Source organism: Oncorhynchus nerka, linkage group LG11 (genome assembly GCF_034236695.1).
Source record: "Oncorhynchus nerka isolate Pitt River linkage group LG11, Oner_Uvic_2.0, whole genome shotgun sequence".
In the NCBI taxonomy this organism is placed as follows: Eukaryota; Metazoa; Chordata; class Actinopteri; order Salmoniformes; family Salmonidae; genus Oncorhynchus; species Oncorhynchus nerka.
This window is the reverse complement of record NC_088406.1, coordinates 64760586-64780494: the sequence shown is the minus strand read 5'-3', so window position 1 is coordinate 64780494 and position 19909 is coordinate 64760586. Positions and strand designations below refer to the sequence as shown.

The window sequence follows — 19909 nt, the reverse complement described above, 5'->3', positions numbered from 1 at the left end:
AGGGGCTTCATTGGCATGGGAAACACACTTACATTGCCAAAGCAAGTGAAATGGATAAACAAAAGTGAAATAAACAAACAGTCAACAGTAAATATCTCTCTCTCTTCTCTCTCTCTCTCTCTCTCTCTCTCTCTCTCTTGTTCTCTCTGTCTGTAGTGTATCATGAGATTAAGCAGTGAAAAATAGAGGTAGGGTTGTAGAGAATCAAAGGACCATGAATGTAATAAGAAACCGTAGGTGCTGGCTTAAGGCCGCTAGTAACCACTACAGGATGTCTGGTCAGAACAAGGATGAGGCGGATGACCGGGTTAGGGGGGAGTTTAATGGAAGAAGATGTCCACATGTACACATCTGAGAACTGACATGAACTATGTGGTGGTTTGTATGCACGCACAATAAAACATCAGACGTAGAGGGATTCAGTCTCGAGGAGGAAAAGTTCAGCAGGAGGGACTACTTTTTGAAGTGTTCATTATGATGGGGGAAAGCATGTTTCGGACCACACAGCGTGCTGGGGTCATAGACTAACTGAAACTGAAGTCCTGGGAATCAAAGCCACTGATAGGCTGAAGGAGATGTGGTGATAAGTGTTTGGCATGACCTTGACCAATAAGACACTAACAAAAGTTGGAGACTAAGCTGCCCAACTAGAACTAACCAGAAGTAATGGCTAGAGTCAGCTGACTGAAGCTGGCCATTTTCACAAGTAGTCAAACCTCTGTCCGCCTTAATGAGTGTGGGACGAAGCCACATCAAAGACATGCAATGAATTACATTGGTCGCATGAGACCATGTGTGTGTGTTTGTGTGTGTATGTATATGTCTGTACGTGTGCATGCGAACATAAACATGTGTGTGTGCGCGTGTGGCTGGACAGGATGAGAGCCCACCCCAAAGTAATCATGATGTTTTGATTGGAGTAACCTTTGCCCTCTCTTCAACTTAACTCAAGTCTATTCCTGGTTCACTAACAATTTAGTTTGCATACTATTTTTACTACCACTTATGGACACATTCCAACCTTATGACAGATAGTAATGGGTCTAAGAGTACTTCATATTGGCTTTCAGGGCAATATGTTAACGTTTTATGACAAGCTAAAAGCATGGTGGACATACAAAGTAGCCTCATATAGTCGCCTTGCTGGGTCAGACACAGTGTTTGCATCGCAAAACAGCACGCTATTCCCTTTTGTGCACTTTAGGGCTCTGGTCAAAATGAGTGCACTATATAGGGAATAGGGTGCCATTTGGAACATAGCCTGTCCCGTCCAACTGAATTACTTGAGTAGTACCCGACCAATCAATCAAATTGTATCCATATAGCTCTTAGAACAAGGTGTCAAGATGAAGCTGCTGCTATCGTGAAGAGTTGGTTTTTGCAAAACAGATGTCATCTTAATGAGACTAGCCTGTAACCTCGTACAACCGCCCAGAAGTCTTACGAGTTCACTCACTGTTTTGCTACATTACATCTGGCTGGGAGTGGAGGATGTGAGCTTGATGCCCTCGCCGTTTTGTCGGACGACGAACGCGAATCGCCACTGTTGACAGGCACTATATGGCTTCAGTTCAGTCGGCATTTCTTTGCTCGAGCCAAGGTAGTAAGCAGACGTTAGCTGAAATACTTTTGCAGCCAGGTCACCGCGATACAGGTCAGTATTTAACGTCCATCCACGTCCAAGGACCAAAGTTTGCAAGTTTGAATCCAGCGATGGAAAGTTGTTTTTGAGATTTTTGTTCAAGCCTATATCCCAAACCTTAACCCTTACCTTAACCATTCAGAGCTAATGCCTAACCTTAACCATTCAGAGCTAATGCCTAACCTTAACCATTCAGAGCTGATGCCTAAACTTAACATTTACATTTACATTTAAGTCATTTAGCAGACGCTCTTATCCAGAGCGACTTACAAATTGGTGCTTTCACCTTATGACATCCAGTGGAACAGCCACTTTACAATAGTGCATCTAGGTCTTTTAAGGGGGGTGAGAAGGATTACTTTATCCTATCCTAGGTATTCCTTAAAGAGGTGGGGTTTCAGGTGTCTCCGGAAGGTGGTGATTGACTCCGCTGTCCTGGCGTCGTGAGGGAGTTTGTTCCACCATTGGGGGGCCAGAGCAGCGAACAGTTTTGACTGGGCTGAGTGGGAACTGTACTTCCTCAGTGGTAGGGAGGCGAGCAGGCCTTAACCTATAACCTAAAACATTCTAAGTTAACGCCTGAACTTAACCGTAAAACACGTCAACATTTGACTTTGAAAGTATTTTGTGAAACATGGATGAATGTCTAATTGTCAGACCTAGTTGGTTTATGGCCTGGCACTCAATGTGCCTTCCTCTGCAACGACAGCAAGTGCTTGTTTTACTTCTGCAAAATGCAGCACTGTGGCTTCTGTTGTCTGACTGGTTGAAGATGTTCCAAACGCTTTAAAATGTGTTTTTCTGCAACTCCACTAGGGCAAAAAAGGCTTCAATGGTATCACACACACACACACACACACACACACACACACACACACACACACACACACACACACACACACACACACACACACACACACAGAGAGAGAAGGATAATGTGGAGAGGGAGAGCTGAAGAGGGAAAGAGAGTGAATGAAAGAAAGAGAGAAGGGGAGAGAGAATTAAAGAGAGAGAGAACATAGCCCACACAGACCTTTTTAATGCAATGCCTTCATCACAGCAGACCTATTAGTGGGATGTATCCACATTAAAGTTGCATTCACATGGCAGATGAGGTTTGGGTGACAACCCCTTAACAGCGTGTGTGTGTGTGTAAGCGTAGGTGGAGTGTAAAGTACCTGCCACACGCTGATATGTGTGTGTGTCTCTGTGTGTGTGCGCTTGTATGTGCGTGTTTGTGGGAATTTGTGCAGAAGGAAGCGATTACAATTGTACTTATAGGTCACAGGGGCGCAGTTTCCTTTGGTAAAATAAATTACATTTACCATGTGTTGGTTTTTCATATCAGGTCCACCACATTTCCCCAGCTCAGCTACAAGCAGTCTCCTCAACCTGTCTCTATAAGTCTGCATATTGCCATATAGTGCACTACTTTTGACCAGATCCCAATGAGCCCTGATCCTGACTAGTGCATGGGGTGCCATTTGAGACACAATTAATGTTTCTATGTTAGAGTTTGTAGTTTATCTTGATATTCTGTAGATACTAATCATGTGGATTACTCTTTACAACACCTGCTGTTGAGACACAGATATGAGAGAGAGAGAGAGAGAGAGAGAGAGATTTACATGACATCTGTACATCTGTCTAAATCTTTCTGTCTCTCCATAATATTAGTAAATAAAGTTATGTTATTTGAATTAACAGTGTTTTCTCCATCTTAGTAATTGGAATAATTCCAATAATTGATATTACGCATAATCATCATGATGATCTTAATAACAGCACAGTCGAGTCAACATCCTTATGTTGATCTTTTATTAAAAAAAAGGTGCATGTTACCCGCTTCTTTATTTGTGAAATGAATCAACGTGGGAAAGGATTAAAAAAAAATATGAACGATTCCTCAACAACAACAAAAACGTATCAGTGAACGCTTGAATAAATGAACGACGAAGTCGCTGGAAGCGAAGCCATAATTGCGAGGAGAGCTCGCAAACATGCTTCAAAGGACACTTGGAAACGAGTGCCGCCGCGTGCCGTCCACTGTTTTTCCCTCTTTCCGCCGCTGAGAGGCATCACTAGGCTACCACTTAGCCGTCATCCAACCACGACGGGCCCACTGTAATCACATCATGTTAACATGGGAAGGTCTGAAGTTGCCTCTGAATGTCACATACCAACAATGTGATGGGGACACATGTAGCCATATAAGTGTAGACGCTGACACACGAGCATTGTGACTAGAAGGTTAACCAGAAGGTTGTCTTCGGGATCTTATAACGCGCAATATGGAGAGGAGGAAAGCCACGGGAGAATACCACGGCATCCCTGTGTCCAACATGTAGACTGCATATAATGGGACGGGCGGCACGTTTATTTCGCTAATTGGGAAAGTTACAAAATATACAATGATTATAAATGGGTCTTATCTGAACAGGTCGTCGCTGGACCCGTACGAGGAAGTGTTGAACCGCCCTCCGTGGGTTACTACAACTTTGGGGTGCTTCCTCATATTCACTATTGTGGTTGATATTTTGGGCAACCTTTTGGTGATATTCTCTGTCTACCGCAATAAGAAGCTAAGGAATGCAGGTGAGTAATGTATACTATTGTGCACGAGGTCGGAGTAGCCAAAGTAATTGTATTGTGTTTATAAACAAGTTTCAAATTGTTGTATTTGACACGACATTGTACATTTGAGTCTGTAATATGACAACAATAAAGGACAGGCGTTTGGGTAAATCGATATACGCTGTTCGCGCGCACATGTAGAAATTAACAAAACAAGTAGGCTTATTTGTGCAGAATTTGTGATAGACCTACTACCTACATCGATGAAAAGCAATAAAATGCACGGGTCTATCCCAATTAATTTAGTTTGAGGCTAAAGCTACGGTGAAAGTAATGATCCGGTGGCATTTGGAGGTAGCTACCCGCGCGTTATAGAGGATGCCGTGCCAATGTTGGTAGCCTGATCGTATGCCCTATGATATTATACCCCAGGCAATAACAATAGCCAGAGAGGGTCAATGAAAAATAGACTCGCGGAGATACATTGACACGCGCCGCCCGCAGCTACTCAAGAGAATCCATAGGATGGACAGCAGTGTATTTCAGCAGACATGTGCGACACAGGCTCCACATGCTTAGTGTGAGTTTGCATTTCACATCCTATCAATCATGTAACTAAACTGGGATGTCTGAATGAGAACATCTTCAACTATCCGTTTTATTTTTCAATGTAAAAATTGGATTAAGTGACGGAAGATGCGTCACGTGCGCACTTGGGTTTTTATCAATTGGGATCGGAGTGGAGCTGCTGTGTCCTGCCTATTATCACCAGATGGCAGATTGGATATAGAATGTGTTTGATATTATAATGTAGGATAATGTCGTATGCAGGATAATGTTGTATGTTGTACAGTATGTATATTTTAAATGCATTATAGTATTGTACTGTGACGTGGTTGTTTAACTTATGTTTGGATATTTCATGTCTTAATGATTCTATTCCAAAGTACAGTACTGCTGTAACCCTGTGATAAGAATCTACGACATTCTTGAGTGAGAACGCAATAATATACATGTCATAAAAATACAAAACATCTCTTCAGTAATGACATTGTGATTTGATAGGCTACAGATAACATGTGCGCCAGATAGAAGTTAAGCTGTTGAGAAAATACACATTTAGTCCTACATTATTACTGACTGGTGAGTTCTCCAAATACCAAATGGACATGCTTTGGGATCCGGTGCCGCTCTGGTCATTCAATGACAGATTGGAATTTTTGACGAATCCACATTGTACACAGATTTGAGGTTTTATAGTTTACTGGAATGTGAATCTAGATAAATGACCTTTTTTTTTTACCCCCGCAAATTACTTTTTTTTCCTTTGACGTTTCATGATTTTAGTTGCGTTTGATTGACACAGCCTAGACCTAATGTCAAACGCAGAGCATCTTTTAAGTGATTTAAGAAAAATAGATTTGTGCCAGTCATATTAAGACCCTCCCCCTAATGTGAAGAGTAGTATTATTATTATTAATACTTCCTGTTATTCCTTGTCCCACCCCCCTCTCCATCCTGATATATCAGTATAATCACTTCCCTTTGATATAAACATACACAGAATTGCACAATCGCTTTGTCCTGGATGTGAGTATTTTAATAGTTTATACAGCAAATAGAATTGAACATTCCATCAGGTGCAGAAACAAAATCACATCTTTTTTAATTTGGTATGACATGTTTGATCACATTTTATGGTGCCCAGTCTGTGGCCAAAAAAAACAATACTTATTTAGGGAGCACGTCTTTGAGGACGGGAGGGATGATACATTTAAGTGCACAGAGTTCAATTGATTTAGCAAGTGCAGTCTCTCTGGGTGCATCTCAATAGTCTGATGTGGCTCCCTCTCCTCTCCCTTCCTTGTACATACTCACCCTAAAGTTATTCTTTAGTTTGTCAGTTATCTCCTTGCATTGTCATTATAGTTGCAAATCCTTGCTACGCCACTGCTGAAAACGAACTAGAAATGAAGTATCTAAGATGTGCCAAATCAATTGTTTCCAGCTCAGGGCTCCAGCTAGGTATTTTGGCTCCCGAGTGGTGCAGCGGTCTAAGGCACTGCTTCTCAGTGCAAGAGACATCACTACAGACTCTGGTTCAAATCCAGGCTGAGTCACATCCGGCTGTGATTGGGACTCCCCTAGGGAGTGGCGCACAATTGTCCCAGGTTTGGCCGGGGTAGGCTGTCATTGTAAATAAGAGTTTGTTCTTAATAGTTAAATAAATAAAAAATGTGGTTTGTGAGCTAAGTGGCTAACTTGCTAGATCAAGCTTATTGGTTACAGCAGAGACAATGAATCCCCTGCTGGATCAAGATCCCTGCTGCATAAATGCCTTTTCATTTATTTTATTTTATTTTTATGCTTGGAAAGAAATAGCGGCCCTTGTCTGCGCTGCTGGCAATACCGTATACCCCGGTATGGTACAGGAACGGTATGAAGGTATGAAATACCGCCCAACCCTAGTTAGAATATCTGCTTTGAATGAAACCCTTTCCACTGACATGAATATCCATTCAGTCGTTTGTCAGCTTTCTACACAACAATAATTGTCTCTGTATGATGTAATTAATAATGGATCTATGTGACAGGCTTCAATTGAGCCACGTGAAACAATGTGGTATCTCTCTAACACTGTTTCCACAACAGCGTTTGGCGAATACTAACATCCCTTAAGCAGGCCAGCCACCCAGTTTCCCTGTATCCTTAGTTTTATGCCTTTCAGGAGCGTTTGCAATTTCTCTGCCCTGTTCCCAAAGATGGTGCATGTCCAACTCAAAGCCCTCACCATTTTCTTTCTATTCAAGCCTCCCAAAAAAGGAAAAAACCCTACATTGGCAAATCGTATGCCTCATGGCAGCTATATTGATTGACACTTTTCCTTAGTATTTTCTAGGTCTATTGGCATGGAGTTGTCAAACATTATGTAGTCTGGTGAGACATGGTTGTTATTTATGGGATGGAATGGAATGCATGTGCCGATTCGTTTTGTCAATGTAAACACGGATTATGACTTGACTCCTCGAGCAGTCTGCGAGCTATGGATAAACCGCAGACAACCAAAGTCTGTTTGTTGATGCTGACCAAAATGGGGTTTTGTGGTATGGGAAAACTCAGGCATGGGAATAAACTGAAATAACAGAATGGGTTTGAATTCCATGCAAGTTTCCATTAACATGCATCCCAAATGGCACCCTCTCTATGCAGTGCACTACATTTGACCAGGGCCCATAAGGAGAATAGCGAGCCATTTGGGACACTGATCATGCCTATTTTCTCCTCAGCGGATATTTAAGTATTTTGTAAAGTTCAGACAAAGTGCAAAGTCCCATAGCGTTGCTAAAACAGATTGGTCCAATCGTGGAGTAAGGCTCATTTTGGGCATCCGGGGAACGTGGAAGCCACCACCACCTCTGCCCATGTGGCCTGCCCCTTTGCCAGCGAACGGAATGGCTGTGCCGCAGAAGAGTGTGTGTGTGTGATTGACTGCACATTGAACTTTAATCTGAAGCACTCTCTCTCAACCCAGCAATGTTGCATTGCTTTCCGTCCTTTCAGAAGCAGAATGTTGTTTGTGTGCTAAGTTTTGAATACACGCTATATGCACGCTTGTGTGTGTGTGTGTGTTTGAGGTACACCAGGCACAACGACAGTGTACTTGTCGTGTTGTGTATGATTTAGGGCAGGTCATTCAATTCAATTCATCATTCAACTTGTGCCAGACAATAAATCTTGGCAACAGAGAACTTGAAGACATGACATACCTGTACAGCGCATTGGGAGAGAATTTAGACCCCTTAACTTTATCCACATTTTCTTACATTACAGCCTTATTCTAAAATGGATGAATAAAAGTTTTCCTCGTCAATCTACACACAATTGTTTTTCTTTTTTCTACTGTGTTATTGACTTGTTTATTGTTTACTCCATGTGTTGTCTGTTCACACTGCTATGCTTTATCTTGGCCAGGTCGCAGTTGTAAATGAGAACGTGTTCTCAACCAGCCTACCTGGTTAAATAAAGGTGAAATAAATTAAAAAATAAATAATAATAATGAATATGCGGAAATTGGTTTTTAGAATTTTTGGCAAATGTATTAATTAATAAATAACAGAAATACCTTATTTGCATAAGTATACTATTTACTACTAAACACAGGTGCATCCTGTTTCAATTGATCATTCTTGAGATAAAAAACAACAACATTATTTAACAAAGCAAGTCAGTTAAGAACAAATTCTTATTTACAATACCTGCCTAGGAACAGTGGGTTAACTGCCTTGTTCAGGGGCAGAACGACAGCTGTTTACCTTGTCAGGGATGCGAACTAGAAACCTTTCAGTTACGGGCCCAACACTCTAACCACTAGGCTACCTGCCACTCCATGTGTCTACCTATAGTAAATTCAACTGATTGGACATGATTTAGAAAGGCAGACACCTGTCTATATAAGGTCCCAGAGTTGGCAGTGCATGTCAGCGTAAAATCCAAGCCGTGAGTTTGAAGGAATTGTCCCGAGAGCTCAGAGACAGGATTGTCTTGAGGCACAGATCTGGGGAAGGGTACCAAAACATTTCTGCAGAATTTCAGGTCCCAAAGAATACGGTGGCCTCCCTCATTCTTTAATGGAAGGTTTGGAACCACCAACACTCTTCCTAGAGCTTGGTCAAATTGAGCAATTGGGGGAGAAGGGCCTTGGTCAGGGAGGTGACCAAGCACACGATGGTCACTCTGACAGAGCTCCAGACTTCCTCTGTGGAGATGGGGGAACCTTTCAGAAGGACAACCATCTCTGCAGCACCAATCAAGCCTTTATGGTAGAGTGGCCAAACGGAAGCCACTCCTCATGAAAAGGCACATGACAGCCCGCTACGAATTTGCCAAAAAGCACTTGAAGACTCTCAGACCGTGAGAAAGAACATTTTCTGGTCTGATGAAACCAAGATTAGTCAGGATCAAGGGAAAGACGAACGGAGCAAAGTACAGAGAGATCCTTGATGAAAGCCTGCTCCAGAGCGCTCAAGACCTCAGACTGGGGTGAATGTTCACTTTCCAACAGGACAATGACCCTACGCACATAGCCAAGACAATGCAGGAGTGGCTTCAGGACCTGTCTCTGAAAGTCCTTGAGTGGCCTAGCCAGAGCCCGGACTTGAACCAAATCGAACATCTCTGGAAAGACCTGAAAATAGGTGTGGAGCGATGCTCCCCATCCAACCTGGCAGAGAAGAATTAGAGAAACTTCCCAAATACAGATGTGCCAAACTTGAAGCGTCATACCCAAGAAGACTTATGGATGTAATCTCTGCCAGAGGTGCTTCAACAAAGTAATGAGATAAGGGTCTGAATACTTATGTAAACGTGATATTTCTGTTTTTTTTTAAAGAATTTCGGTAAAATTTCCCAAAACTGTTTTGCTTTGTCATTGTGGGGTATTAAAGTACCAGTCAAAAGTTTGGACACACCTACTCATTCCTTGGTTTTTCTTAATTTTGACTATTTTCTACATTGTAGAATAATAGTGAGGACATCAGAACTATGAAATAACACATATGGAATCATGTAGTAACCCAAAAAAGTGTTAAACAAATCAACATATATTTTATATTTGACATTCTTCAAAGTAACCACCCTTTGCCTTGATGACAGCTTTGCACACTCTTGGCATTCTCTCAACCAGATTCAGGAGGTAGTCACCTGGAATGCATTTAAAGGAACAGGTATTCCTTGTTAAAAGTTCATTTGTGGAATTTCATTTCTTCTTAATGCATTTGAGCTAATCAGTTGTGTTGTGAAAAGGTAGGGGTGGTGTACAGAAGATAGCCCTATTTGGTAAAAAACCAAGTCCATAATATGGCAGCTCAAATAAGCAAATAGAAAAGACAGTCCATCGTTACTTTAAGACAGGAAGGTCAGTCGATGCGGAAAATTTCAAGAAGTGCAGTCACAAAAACCATCAAGCGCTGTGATGAAACGGGCTCTCATGAGGACCGCCACAGGAAAGGAAGACCCAGAGTTACTTCTGCTGCAGAAGATAAGTTCATTAGAGTTACCAGCCTCAGAAATTGCAGCCCAAATAAATGCTTCACAGAGTTCAAACATAAGCAATGGACATTAGACCGGTAGAAATCTGTCCTTTGGTCTGGTGAGTCCAAATTTGAGCTGTTTGGTTCCAACCGCCGTGTCTTTGTGAGATGCAGAGTAGTTGAAAGGATAATCTCTGCATGTGTGGTTCCCACCGTGAAGTATGGAAGAGGAGGTGTGATGGTGTGGGCATGCTTTGCTGGGGACAGTGTCTGTGATTTATTTAGAATTCAAGGCACACTTATCCAGCATGGCTACCACAGCATTCTGCGGAGACACGCCATCCCATCTAATTTGCACACAGTGGGACTATCATTCGTTTTTCAACAGGACAATGGCCGAACACAACTCCAGGGTGTGTAAGGGTTATTTGACCAAGAAGGAGAGTGATCATCCAACCTCAATCATCCAACCTCAACCCAATTGAGATGGTTTTGGATGAGTTGTACCGCATAATGAAGGAAAAGCAGTCAACAAGTGCTCAGCATATGTGCATACTCCTTCAAGACTGTTGGAAAAGTATTCCAGGTGAAGCTGGTTGATAGAATGCAAAGAGTGTGCAAGGATGTCATCAAGGCAACAAATACAAAATATATGTTGATATGTTTAACACTTTTTTGGTTACTCCAATTCCACATGTGTTATTTCATAGTTTTGATGTCTTCACTATTATTCTACAATGTAGAAAATAGTAAAAATAAAGAAAAACCCTTGAATGAGTAGGTGTGTCCAAAACTTTGACTGGTACTGTATGTGTAGATTGATGAGGAAGAAAAAACGATGTCACCCATTTTATAATAAGGCTGTAACGTAACAAAATGTGGATGAAGCCAAAGGGTCTGAATACTTCCCGAATGCACTGTATGTTTATACTACAGAGTCTGATTATAGAGTCTGGTGTAAAAGCTATATATGGTCTACAAGCCATTCGTATACTGTCAAATTCATGTCTTTTCATGTATACACATTACAAGTTTCAATGATGTTTAGGTAAACTTCAGATTCAAACTTCAAGTTCCAAAGTTTGTTTTCGTTTCATGAAATGTTATTTTGGATCATCGTAGAATCCAAACCCCACTGCCACTCCAGAGTCTGTTATTGTAGCTCCAAGCGTAATACATGATTTCTAAGCATATAATACGGCATTAAGTGCTTTGCGTATGTCTCCATTTATGACAAGCGTTTACGGCCCCTAAATATCCCACTGGCTTTGTTGCTAAACCTCTTTAACGGAAATTGGTACACAGCACGGTGACGTCAAATTAGAGAGCTCAGTGAAAAAACAAAAGACAAATCTTCTTTTTGGAGGGAAATTGATATTTTTAATTGCAGTTTGAATTTCATCTAGAGGGGAAGACATTTTAAATCCCAATTGAACTCTGGGTCAAACTAGATTGAGGTTTGTATTTTTGAGACCATTCTGTTGTACTAGACACACCGAACCAACAGCAACTCTAAAGTATAAAACAGTGTTTAAAATATTTAGATTTGATTAGATAGTACTTTATTGTGTGTTTACACAGAAATGTGTATTAGGTACAACAATTCCACTGCGTTCAAAGAGATTCCACAGCAAAAGAGAGACATGATATAGTCATAACATCAGACATACAAATTCATGAATTTATTCATATATGACACAGGTCTAGTATTCACTAATCATCTGTCAATGGACAGCCTAGAATGTTTGAGTGACAGGGAAATACATGGGGTGTTGTGAACAGAGCTGTTTGTTCACCTCTCTGACAACCTGCTGCCCAATATCTGTCATTGGAGTGTACCAGTGTCACGCCCTGGCCATAGAGAGGCTTTTATTCTCTATTTTGGTTAGGCCAGGGTGTGACTAGGGTGGGCATTCTAGTTTCTTTATTTCTATGTTTTCTATTTCTATGTTTTGGCCGGGTATGGTTCTCAATCAGGGACAGCTGTCTATCGTTGTCTCTGATTGGAAATCATACTTAGACAGCCTGTTTTTCCACCTTAGTTATGGGTAGTTGTCTTTGTTATAGTGGCCTGTATAGCCCTAGGAAGCTGCACGTTAGTTTTTGGTGTTGTTTTGTTTTGTCTTGTTTTGTTGATGACATTCTTAATAAAGGAAAATGTACGCTCACCACGTTGCACCTTGGTCCGGTCATTTCTCTGACGACGTTTGTGACAACCAGACAGAAGTCCCATTTTAGACCTGTCTTGTAAAGTTCAAGGTTCCTTTTGCTGGATGCACATGGCAAACAAAGTATTGCCAGAATGTAGTGTATTGTATTTACATCACAAGGATTGGAATGAGTACATGTTGGCACCAGATCAATTTGTTAGATCTAGTTGCAGCAGTCAACTTCTGTTGTGTAGTCAAAACAATATCAAAGTGAGGCCTCCCGGGTGGCGCAGTGGTTAAGGGTGCTGTACTACCAGAGACCCTGGGTTCACGCCCAGGCTCTGTCATAACCGCCCGTGACCGGGAGGTCTGTGGGACGACGCACAATTGGCCTAACGTCGTCCGGGTTAGGGAGGGCTTGGCCGGTAGGGATATCCTTGTCTCATTGCGCACCAGGGACTCCTGTGGCGGGCCGGGCGCAGTGCACGCTAACCAAGGTTGCCAGGTGCACAGTGTTTCCTCTGACACATTGGTGCGGCTGGCTTCCGGGTTGGATGCACGCTGTGTTAAGAAGCAGTGCGGCTTGGGTTGTGTATCGGAGGGCGCATGACTTTCAACCTTCGTCTCTCCCAAGCCCGTACAGGAGTTGTAGCGATGAGACAAGATAGTAGCTACTAAAATAATTGGATACCATGAAATTGGGGAGAAAAGGGGGTAATATATATATTTTTTTAAACGATCAAAGTGAGCTGTCATGCTGTTCCATAAAGACGTCAACACCACCTGTTTTTGAGAGACACATTCAATAGGCTTGGGCAGTATAGGGTATACCGGGGTATTTTGAAATAACAACTGTATGATTTTCAATACCGTAAAAAAAAAAATGGGATGCGCCAAATAAATGATCTCCAGCTCATGGCTCATGGTTTGGTAACTTGCTAGATCAGTGAGACTTGCAAGCTGATCAAGAGACTTGATCAGCTTTCAAGATCAAGTCTCTTGGTTACAGCAGAGACAATCAATCCCCTCCTGAATCAACATCCCTGCTGTTAAAATTAGCATTGTCCCCCCCCCACAAAAAAAAAAGTTTACTCCGGTATGGTACAGGAATTGTATGGTATGAAAATCTGAATACTGCCAGACCATAGCACTCAATACCCATTATTTTTTACATTTTACCTTTATTTAACTAGACAAGTCAGTTAAGAACAAATTCTTATTTACAATGACGGCCTAGTAACAGTGGGTTAACAGCCTTGTTCAGGGGCAGAACGACAGCTCAGTGATTCCTTGTCAGCTCAGTGATTCGATCTAGCAACATTTCGGTTACTAGACCATCGCTCTAGCCACTAGGCTACCTGGCGCCCCATTACAGGCCCATGCTACTGGCCCATGCGGTGTAGACTCCTTGCTTGGACAACAAATGGTGCAAAAATGTTTTTGATATTGGCTGTTGCATCTAATGCAAATCCCAAAAGCTCTCAAACAAAGCAGCAACAGTTCCACTCTTTGAAACAGTGTAAAGTTTGCATCCGTGAAGTGGGATGAGATGTCTGTGTCCTTCTTCCCCATCCAGGCTGCAACACATCCGGCCGTGATTGGGAGTCCCATAGGCTGGTGCACAATTGGCCCAGTGTCGTCCAGGTTTGGCCGGTGTAGGCCGTCATTTTAAATAAGAATTTGTTCTTAACTGTCTTGCCTAGTTATATAAAGGTTAAATGATAAAAATCCAGTGGTAGTATCATTAGCCCCCAGAGTTTTCACATCGGAAAGTGCGACTGGCGCTACTTTGAGACCGGCCGGGACCCCATTTTTGACTTGGCCCGGTAGGCTCCTTCTGTAAGATCAGTGCAGCTATAGGTGATTTGAATGTGGGTTTAGTGCCACACACCAGGTGTCCACTGCCACCGTGTGTGAAATTGAACAGCGGCTGGCTGATATGTTTATGAAGTATTTGAAATCCGCCACCACTGTGAACGCCACTGCATATGACACATTGTTACTCTCTTGACACTTGTGCAGCGGAGAAGCTAGTCATTAACTACCTCCTTGAAACCCCTGTTCACATTTCTACAGAGACATTGACACGGTGGCCGTATCGACTCTATTGTGTACATGACGCATCACTCAATGAATACCAGTAATCTGCTTTCTCATTCTTCTCTGTAGACGTTGTCCCTATCTTCTTTAGTTGCATAGCTTTCTAAGTTGGATATGTGTAACCTTGGTTGATATGCTCAAACTTTTCATGATGTCTTGTCAGTCGGAATTTCTACAAAACCATCCGCCGAGAACCAGTCTGTTACCACAGAGTTTGCCACGCTACACTACACAAAGCACAGCTTGCCTAACAAGGGAATTGGTACCGTTCCCTCAGCATAAGAACATGTTTAAAACAGCACCGCAATGCTTCAAAACGATAACCAGAAAGTCACATTGCGATCCACATCTTTGTCAACTCTTACCAGTGAGCCTTGGCCAAAAAAGCTGCATGCTCCTGTTGAAACCGTGGGGGGGGGGCATGTTGTCAGGAGCAAGGAGGATGGTGGGTAAACTCAGGTGAGGGCCGCGGGAGTGCATGACCTGGGGGTGCCTTCGCTGCGTGTATGTGTGTTGGTGGTTTCCCTGTGTGTGTGTGTGTTGGCAGCTTCCTATTGTATGCGTGTGTGTCTGTGTTGGTGGCTTCGCTAATGTGTGTGTGTTGGTGGCTTTGCTGTGTGTGTGTGTGTGTCCGAGCTGCATAAATACTTTTTTTGTTAGGAAGAAGTGGATTAGAGAGCGAGGCCTGGCTAAGCAACGTTCTCCTTAGTTCTCGTCATAACCCACTTAACATCGGCCGTAAATCAGTCTCAACATCACCTCCAGTCAACTAGGGCAATAAAAAAGGGAAAGTCGTCAACACCTCTGTGTGTGTGTGTGTGTGTGGGTGTGTGTGTTTGTGTGTATTTGGTATTTTATTAGGATCCCCATTAGCTGTTGCGAAAGCAGCAGCTACTCTTCCTGGGGTCCACACGAAACATGACATAATACAGAACATTAATTAATAGACAAGAACATCTGTCTGTGTGTGTGATGTGTGTCTATCAAGACACCCTGGAGCAGTGAGCAAACTTAATGAAAGGTTTGGATTGTGTTGTGTGGTTCAAATCTAATCTAATTTTATTCGTCACGTGCGCCCAATACAACAGGTGTAGACCTTACAGTGAAATGCTTACTTACAGGCTCTAACCAATAGTGCAGAGAAAAAAAGTGTGTGTGTGTGTGTGTGTGTGTGTGTGTGTGTGTGTGTGTGTGTGTGTGTGTGTAGGCAAGTAAAGAAATAAAACAACAGTAAAAAGACATTTGAAAATAACAGTAGCGAGGCTATATACAGACACTGGTTAGTCAGGATTATTGAGGTAGTATGTACATGTAGGTATGGTTAAAGTGACTATGCATATATAATGAACAGAGTAGAGTAAAAAGAGGGGTTGGCGGGTGGTGGGACACAATGCAGATAGCCCGGTTAGCCAATGTGCGGGAGCACTGGTTGGTCGGCCCAATTGAGGTAGTATGTACATGAATGTATAGTTAAAGTGACTATGCATATAAGATAAACAGAGAGTAGCAGCAGCATAAAAGAGGGGTTGGGGGGGCACACAATGCAAATAGTCTGAGTAACCATTGGTTACCAGTTCAGGAGTCTTATGGCTTGGGGGTAAAATCTGTTGAGAAGCCTTTTCGTCCTAGACTTGGCACTCCAGTACCGCTTGCCATGTGGTAGTAGCGAGAACAGTCTATGACTGGGGTGGCTGGGGTCCTTGACAATTTTCAGGGCCTTCCTCTGACACCGCCTGGTGTAGAGGTCCTGGATGGCAGGCAGCTTTGCCCCAGTGATGTACTGGGCCGTACGCACTACCCTCTGAAGTGCCTTGCGGTCGGAGGCTGTGCAATTGCCGTACCAGGCAGTGATGCTACCGGTCAGGATGCTCTCGGTTCAGTTATAATACTGCTGTTATCATCACTCCTTTGGGGATGGATGGAGGGGGGAGAGAGAGAGGTAGAGAGAGACTAATAGAAAGGGAGGGATACAGAGACATTTCATCTGTGGAATTTGTTCATTGAAATTAAAAGTAGAGCACTTTTCTAGGCCTTTTATTTTGCCTATTCCGTTCCCACTGAGCACAGACGTCAATTCAACGTCTATTCCTTGTTTGTTCAAACATCATTTCATTGAAATGGCGTGGAAGCAACGTTGATTCAACCAGTGTGTGTCCAGTGTGTTGCTGTTTATAGGGCTCCCGAGTGGCGCAGCTGTCTAAGGGACTGCATCTCAGTTCTAGAGGCGTCACTACAAACCTGGTTTGATTCCAGGCTGTATCACAACCGGCCGTGATTGGGAGTTGTCACGAATCCCGCCGAAGATGGTGCCTCGCCCTGTTCGAGTGGCGCTCGGTGTTCGTCGTCGCCGGCCTACTAGCTGCCACCGATCCCCTTTTCTGTTTCATTTAGTTTTGTCTGATTAGTTTCACCTGTTTCTTGTTTGGGTTTTGTTTTGGGCTATTTAAACCCGGTAGGCCCGCCGGCTTTTGTGCGGGCTTGTTTTTCTGTTTATGGTGTGTGAATATTTTGTGGATTCCATTTTTACGAACAGTTTCGTCCTGTTTGTTGGACTGGGTCTTCATGCGCCCTTGTGTGTGTGGTGTGACCGTCTCTCTGTTTTCTGGAAGTAAAAGATCCACATCTTTGAACTACCCTGCTCTCTGCGCCTGACTCCTCCACTCACTACTTCTAGAAGCCGTTACAGGAGTCCCTAGGGCGGCGCACAATTGGTCCTGTGTCAGGGTAGGCCTTCATTGTAAATAAGAATTTGTTCTTAACTGACTTGCCTAGTTAAATAAATGAAATATATACAGTTGAAGTCGGAAGTTTGCATACACCTTAGCCAAATACATTTAAACTCAGTTTTTTTTTACAATTCCTGACTTTTAATCCTAGTAAAAATTCCCTGTCTTAGGTCAGTGAGGATCACCAGTTTATTTTAAGAATATAAAATGTCAGAATAATAGTAGAGAGTGATTTATTTCAGCTTTTATTTATTTCATCACATTCCCAGTGGGTCAGAAGTTTACACACACTCAATTAGTATTTGGTAGCATTGCCTTTAAATTGTTTAACTTGGGTCAAACGCTCTGGGTAGCCTTCCACGCGCTTCCCACAAAATAAGTTGGGTGAATTTTGGCCCATTCCTCATGACAGAGCTGGTGTAACTGAGTCAGGTTTGTAGTCCTCCTTGCTGTCACACACTTTTTCAGTTCTGACCACAAATGTTCTATTGGATTGAGGTCAGGGCTTTGTGATGGCCACTCCAATACCTTGACTTTGTTGTCCTTAAACCATTTTGCCACAACTTTGGAAGTATGCTTGGCATCATTGTCCATTTGGAAGACCCATTTGCGACCAAGCTTTAACTTCCTGACTGATGTCTTGAGATGTTGCTTCAATATATCCACACAATTTTCCATCCTAATGATGCCTTCTATTTTGTGAAGTGCACCAGTCCCTCTTGCAGCAATGCACACTTGCAACATGATGCTGCCACCCCCGTGCTTCACGGTTGGGATGGTGTTCTTCGGCTTGCAAGCCTCCCCCTTTTCCCCTCCAAACATAACAATGGTCATTATAGCCTAACAGTTCTATTTTTGTTTCTTCAGACAAGAGGACATTTCTCAAAAAAGTACGATTTTTGTCCCCATGTGCAGTTGCAAACCATAGTCTGGCTTTTTTATGGCGGTTTTGGAGCAGTGGCTACTTCCTTGCTGAGCACCCTTTCAGGTTATGTCGATATAGGACTCGTTTCATTGTGGATATACAGTGGGGAGAACAAGTATTTGATACACTGCCAATTTTGCAGGTTTTCGTACTTACAAAGCATATAGAGGTCTGTAATTTTTATCATATGTACACTTCAACTGTGAGAGACAAAAATCCAGAAAATCACATTGTAGGATTTTTAAGTAATTCATTAGCATTTTATTGCATGACATAAGTATTTGATGCATCAGAAAAACAGAACTTAATATTTGATACAGAAACCTTTGTTTGCAATTACAGAGATCATACGTTTTCTGGATTTTTGTTGTAGATTCCGTCTCTCACAGTTGAAGTGTACCTATAATAAAAATTACAGACCTCTACATGCTTTGTAAGTAGGAAAACCTGCAAAATCGTCAGTGTATCAAATACTTGTTCTCCCCACTGTAGATACTTTTGTACCTGTTTCCTCCAGCATCTTCACAAGGTCCTTTGCTGTTGTTCTGGGATTGATTAGCGCTTTTTGCACCAAAGTACGTTCATGGTGCTTATACTTGCGTACTATTATTTGTACAGATGGACGCGGTACCTTCAGGCATTTGGAAATTGCTCCCAAGGATGAACAAGACTTGTGGAGATCTACATTTTGTTTTCTGAGGTCTTGGCTGATTTCTTTTGATTTCCCCACAATTTCAAGCAAAGAGGTACTGAGTGTGAATGTAGACCTTGAAATTATAAATTATTTATAAATCATACATTTAAATTATGTAAACTAGCCTAACAGAAGCCATGACATAATTTTCTGGAATTTTCCAAACTGTTTAAAGGCACAGTCAACTTAGTGTATGTTAACTTCTGACCCACTGGAATTGTGATACTGTGAATTATAGGTGAAACAATCTGTCTGTAAACAATTGTTGGAAAAATGACTTGTGTCATGCACAAGTAGATGTCCTGACCAACTTTCCAAAACTATAGTTTGCTAACAATAATTTTGTGGAGTGGTTGAAAAACAAGTTTTAATTACTCCAAACTAAGTGTATGTACACTTCAGACTTCAACTGTGTATATACAGTATATCACAAAAGTGAGTACACCCCTCACATTTTTGTAAATATTTGAGTATATCTTTTCATGTGACAACACTGAAGAAATGACACTTTGCTACAATGTAAAGTAGTAAGTGTACAGCTTGTATAACAGTGTAAATTTGCTGTCCCCTCAAAATAACTCAACACACAGCCATTAAAGTCTAAACCGCTGGCAACAAAAGTGAGTACACCCCTAAGTAAAAATGTCCAAATTGGGCCCAATTAGCCATTTTCCCTCCCCGGTGTCATGTGACTCGTTAGTGTTACAAGGTCTCAGATGTGAATGGGGACCAGGTGTGTTAAATTTGGTGTCATCGCTCTCACACTCCCTCATACTGACTGGTCACTGGAAGTTCAACATGGCACCTCATGGCAAAGAACTCTCTGAGGATCTGAAAAAAATTATTGTTGCTCTACATAATGATGGCCTGGGCTATAAGAAGATTGCCAAGACCCTGAAACTGAGCTGCAGCACGATGGCCAAGACCATACAGCGGTTTAACTGGATAGGTTCCACTCAGAACAGGCCTCGCCATGGTCGACCAAAGAAGTTGAGTGCACGTGCTCAGCGTCATATCCAGAGGTTGTCTTTGGGAAATAGACGTATGAGTGCTGCTAGCATTGCTGCAG

General features: G+C 42.4%; 1 protein-coding gene across 1 annotated transcript in view; it reads left to right on the top strand.

Moving 5' to 3' along the window:
• Positions 1-3953: 3953 nt before the first annotated feature.
• LOC115137324 (melatonin receptor type 1A-A-like) overlaps positions 3954-19909 on the top strand; it is a 64890-nt gene continuing 48934 nt past the window's right edge. The window contains exon 1 of the mRNA XM_029673594.2: positions 3954-4237. Within this exon, the coding sequence (XP_029529454.1) occupies positions 4054-4237 (184 nt within the window). The 5' untranslated portion in view covers positions 3954-4053. The remainder of the gene's footprint in view (positions 4238-19909) is intronic.